General features: G+C 44.7%; 1 protein-coding gene across 1 annotated transcript in view; it reads left to right on the top strand.

Moving 5' to 3' along the window:
- The first annotated feature begins 267 nt into the window (after positions 1-267).
- Positions 268-5,246, top strand: part of ARHGEF38 (Rho guanine nucleotide exchange factor (GEF) 38) — a 140,021-nt gene continuing 135,042 nt past the window's right edge. Inside the window, 1 exon segment of the mRNA XM_012655114.1 lies at positions 268-463. Coding sequence (XP_012510568.1) covers positions 268-463 — 196 coding nt within the window.

Below are 5,246 nucleotides of genomic sequence, written 5' to 3'. Positions count from 1 at the left end.
CCTGCTTTGCCTAGCTCTGTGCTGGGAGTCTCTCAGGTAACAGGTGGCAGCTTCCCCTGCTGGATTCTAGGTATAAAAAAGAATGACCTCATCGGGGTGGGGCTCTGGGACTCCCATAGAGGTGGCAGCCGCAGCCAGGTAACCCGGAGCGAAGCAGTCTGGTTAGCAAGGGGCAGGCAAACTCAGTCCAGCGGCTCAGACCCTCAGCCTGACGCGCCTTAGCGATCGGCGTCGCCTGCGAGCCTCTGCAGCCCGTCCTTGCCTCAGATGGAGCCCAAGGACACCGCTGGGAAAGAAAACATGGGCACCAAGAGAAAAAACCTGACCTTCCTGAGGCCCAGGCTCTATATGCTGGAGAGGAGGAAGACGGACACCCTGGTGGAGAGCGGTGCTTCTGGGGACCACTCCGGCACCTTGCGGAGGAGCCAGTCTGACAGGACCGAGTACAACCAGAAGTTACAAGGTAACCGAAAAGAAATCCATCAGCCGGTGTTACCGCGCTCCCGACTCTGTTTCTGCTGCTCTTCTGTTTGCAAAAAAAAAAAAAAGATACTCAAGGCAGAGAAGAAAATCAAATACACCTCTTCTTACACACACACACGCACAAGGAAAGGAAATGGGACTTGTAAATTATAGGGAAAAAATGTATTATATAATTCGATAGTTCTGAGTTACTCTTAATATTGCTGGGTTTTTTTCTGGTGAGGGTAATATTTTTCTTCTATCTTCCCCTTCTCTTCTCCCTTTCCTACCTAATTTAACAAGTGGGAAGCGCTGGAGAACAAATGATTCAGAAACCTAACAAAATAGTTAGGTGGCACATGTCACACCATGAGATTATCCAGGTAATTGCACTGAACTGTGGTTGTGCTTATCTCAAAGAGGCGCACGGAACTCTGATCACGTTCATGAAAAATAAGGAATGTTATAGCCAGTGGGATGATAAACAGGATTTGCAGAAAATCACTTAGGCGATCATTCCCTTAGAGTGAATCGAATAACACCCAAATATGGTAAGAAACGTTTAGCGTGCTCATGTTGAGTGACTTTTGAGGAAATAACTTCAGTTTATTTTGTAATGGTCATAAGACAACTTGGCACAGTTCGCATGGAGCGTCCCCTGTTTCAGGCCCTGAATTTCTATCCCTTCCCATCTACCCTCTCTTTTTTCCCTCCCTGTCTCCCGAAGGTCATCTGTTCTTGTAAAACTTCACTTGATGTTGACATTGGACAGAGTTTTGAGTCTGCACTGCCGTTCTTGTTATGTGATCCTTCAGAACCCGCCTCTCTGCTTCTTAGCACAGTATGTTTGAATTCTCACCGTGAGCTGTCATTTCGGACTTAAAAACTACAATGAGGTTAGAAAGACCAGTGAGACGTGCTTGCACTTAGCAGATCTCGTTCCTAAAAAATGAGCTTAGACCTGGTCATGCAAACTAATTAAGTTAAATAAGTTAAACACATTTAAATTAAAAATTATTACTATGAGTTAATGCATAAAAAAAATTCTGGTAGTTCAGTGCTAAAGTGCAGCATTAGTCTTATTCTTTAAAGAATTTTTTTTTTTTAAATAAGGGAGGGTGTTGTTTGATCTTTGAAATTAATTTTTCTCAAGGCAATGGATACATTGGAAGGAATGCAAATTTTAAAGTCACACAGATTTGGTTTTCAATCCTGGCTCTTCAACTTACGACCTGTAAGAATTTGAGCAAATTACTTTAAAATTTCTAAGTTTTATTTCCTCATCTTTGACAGTGGGACTAATGATACTTATCACATAGTATTGAGAGAATGAAATTAGAAAATTACATGAAACAGCTATTATATTAGCCGGTCGGTGTGTGCTGAATAAATAGTACTTATTTTAGATTTTAGGAATAATGGGTACCACAATGATAAAACAGGGCTTGCCCTCTATTAATCCAAATTTCTATATCTTATTAATCTTTTTCAACTCCTTTTTTGTCCTTTGATAACGAGATCTCATCTAGAAATTCAGGAAAGGCCCGCTGCTTTGCCCGTAATAAAATCTTTCTACTGAGTTTCACTAATTCAGCATATTTCTGGTTCAGGTTTTCCATTAGCAAAGTAAAAACAGAAAATAGCTTTTCCTACTCACAAATTTTTGCTCCTCATTTCCTAAATTCACCTAAAAAATAAGTCTACGTCTACAAAACATAGCAGATATGTGTGGGTTGTTTTGCAGAAGACCTCAGTCTTCTTATACACGTCAGGCTTTCCTGTGCTCTGTTGGATTCTGTCTCGAAAGTGGAAGGCAAGACTCAGGAGTTAACTTACGCCCCAGAACTGTCTGTGCTTGAGGAAAATCACCAAGGAGTGTAGAGGAGCACATAAGCCCTCCTACAGTTTTTAGATGTAACTTTTAATAAAATCCAACTCTGGGCGGGGCCCAGTGGGTCACACCTGTAATCCTAGCACTTTGGGAGGCGTAGGCAGGAGAATTGCTTGAGGCCTGGAGTTCGAGAGCAGCCTGGGCAACATAGTGAGAATCTGTCTCTAAAGAAAAACTTAAAAAATTAGCCGGGCATGGTGGTGCACGCCTGTAGTCCCAGCTACTTGGGAGGCTGAGTGAGGCAGGAGGATCTTTTGAGCCCAGGAGTTTGAGTTACAGTGAGCTATGATGGTGCCACTGCACTTCAGCCTGGGTGACAGAGAGAGACCCATCTCTAAAAATAAATAAATAGATAAAATAAATTAGCACTCTTCAGCGCTACTTTAAAAAAAATTCAAATCTGATTATCTTATGTCTGATAGAACTTTTAGCATGATTCTACTATAACTACTGTAACCCAACAATAGGAGGCATTTTCTCATTAACGTTCAAAGCTCTGGGTTAGTTCTCTGGCCTGTATAATACTCATTATCATGCAGGTGAGTGCTAAATCACCTTAAAAAGCTCTTTATTCCTGAAATGCCAAGAGCTTTTCCTGTTTTCCTTGGGACCGGTAGTCCCTGAGAGGCACAGGATAAAGACCCAGGCTGGTGGGCCCTGGGATAGACGGCCCGAGGCCACTGTGAGATCACAGTGCACTTTCAAACACAGAAATTCCTGGCACCTCCACGGTCCTCAAATTATTTTGTCCTTTGGTGCCGTGTTACTTGCGTAAAACAATTCACTGCTCTAACTCTTTCCAGGAACAAGTTCTCTGGGTTCTGAAAAATGTCTTCCTTTGGTAGCCCTGAGTTGCCCCTTTACTACACAGCCTACCTATTCTGTTCGATTTCTCTCATCACTTACACGTGAATCCTAAGTTGTAATAATAATTTTTAAAATGGTACACGGGGCGAGAGCTACTGGATTCGACCCATAGCACGTGGCTGTAAATCTTTGTGGAAGATTGTGATCACATCGGCACGATCGTTTCTAAAAGCCTCAAGTCAACATGATACGATAATAGATAAGCCACCGTTAAGCTCCTACCTAACGGCTACTCCACTCCTTAAGCAGATTCATTCAGTTAATTGGCATTTATTGAATATGATATATGCTGTGTCTTCCAAATTAGTTTTTCTCACGGCGATAGATTCATTGGAAAGAGTGCACATTTTAAAGTCACACACATTCGGTGAAATTGGCATTTATCAGATGTTACGTGCTGTGTCTCGGGGTTACAATGAAGAGCAAAAACAGAGTATGTGCCAGGAATTACAACCGCAAAGTCATCAAGGGAACGTTGCTGACCTTTACTCCAAAGACGCTGAGTCTGGTGGGGAAGATAAGGCAGGTAAACACACAAGTGCGACAACTGGCAGGACAGGAGCAAGGCAGGATCAGCGGGCCCACACAGGGAGGGAACGGTGTATCCGGGTCGGTGGAGGAGGCTGCCAGCGAACTGTCTTTAAGAGACGGAAAGGTGGGGATGGGCAGGTACAGAAAGGGAGGAGAAGGGGGCTTTACCGTCCTGTCACTGCACTGGGCTCTGTCTGAAATTACAACATGTGCTTGCTCCTTGTTTGTCATCGATTACTGACTCTGGTTCCCCTCCCTGCTCTCCCACTCCCCCACCATGCTCCATGAAAGAGACCCTATCAGTCTTGCTAACTGTCCCGTCTCTGCGGCCCAACACACAGTAAGCGCTCAGTAATTGCTCAATAGGATGGATGCCTTGAAGCACCGGCCCGAGCAGGGAATCGGTGTGAAGAAAGGCACCGGGGCCCGAAATAAGAGTCTCGTCTGTAAGTATCTGCCTGTGTGAGGATGCATGGTTCTACGAGTGAAGAAGATTCTTCAGTAAAACAAATGAACGTATCAGAGACTAAAAGGGATAGAGTCGCTCGTACGACGAATAGTTCTTCATGGAAGCTGACGTCATTCCCAGCCTTTCCCTTTGGAGCACACAGCAATGAAACCTCGGTCGCTCTTCCTCTGTTCATGACAGAGAGACAGCTGCGGGCCCAGCCCCCGGGCCAGGTCCGCCCTCACTGCCCTCACTGGGCGCGTAGCGAGGATCTAAATGAAGAAATTCCGTGGCTGAGTCGCAGAGACTCAGAGAGGACTTTGTATCTGATTGTGTATGTGAGCTCTACATTAGAAACGTGCCTGATCTAAGTAGTCATGCAAAGTGTGTTTGCGCACATGCAGACAATTATCATTTCCAGCATGTAGATACGTAATGTGTGTGTGTGTGTGTGTGCTTGAGACATATTTCTGTGATGATTAAATTGTCTATTGAAAGTTGATTAACAGTCACTAGTCTCTTCTGAAAGATGTTACTGGCATTACGGTTTTCCTTTCGGTATGAGCACTGTGGACTGGATGTCTCTCCAAAATTCATATGTTGAAGCCTAATTCTCAAGGTGGTGATATTAGGGGTGGAGGCTTTGGCAGGTAATTAGGTCATGAGGTGGGGCGCTCGTTAAAGGGGTTAGTGCCCTTGTGAGGAAGGGTGTGAGAGAGCTCCCTTCTCTCTCTGTGCCCTCTGGTGCTAGGACGTTGTACAAGAAGGTGGCCACCTGCAAACCAGGAAGTGGTTTGCCGGAACCTTGATCCTGGATTTCCCAGGCTCCAGAACTGTGAGAAAGAAACGTTTGCTGAGGCCGGGTGCGGTGGCTCACGCCTGTGATCCTAGCACTCTGGGAGGCCGAGGCGGGAGGATCGCTCAAGGTCAGGAGTTCAAGACCAGCCTGAGCAAGAGTGAGACCCTGTCTTTACTAAAAATAGAAAGAAATTATCTGGACAACTAAAAATATATAGAAAAAATTAGCCAGGCATGGTGGTGCATGCC

Source organism: Propithecus coquereli, unplaced genomic scaffold (assembly GCF_000956105.1).
Source record: "Propithecus coquereli isolate 6110/MARCELLA unplaced genomic scaffold, Pcoq_1.0 Scaffold46, whole genome shotgun sequence".
NCBI lineage: Eukaryota > Metazoa > Chordata > Mammalia > Primates > Indriidae > Propithecus > Propithecus coquereli.
Note: the sequence above shows the minus strand (reverse complement) of the source record. Positions and strands in the feature narration are given on the sequence as shown.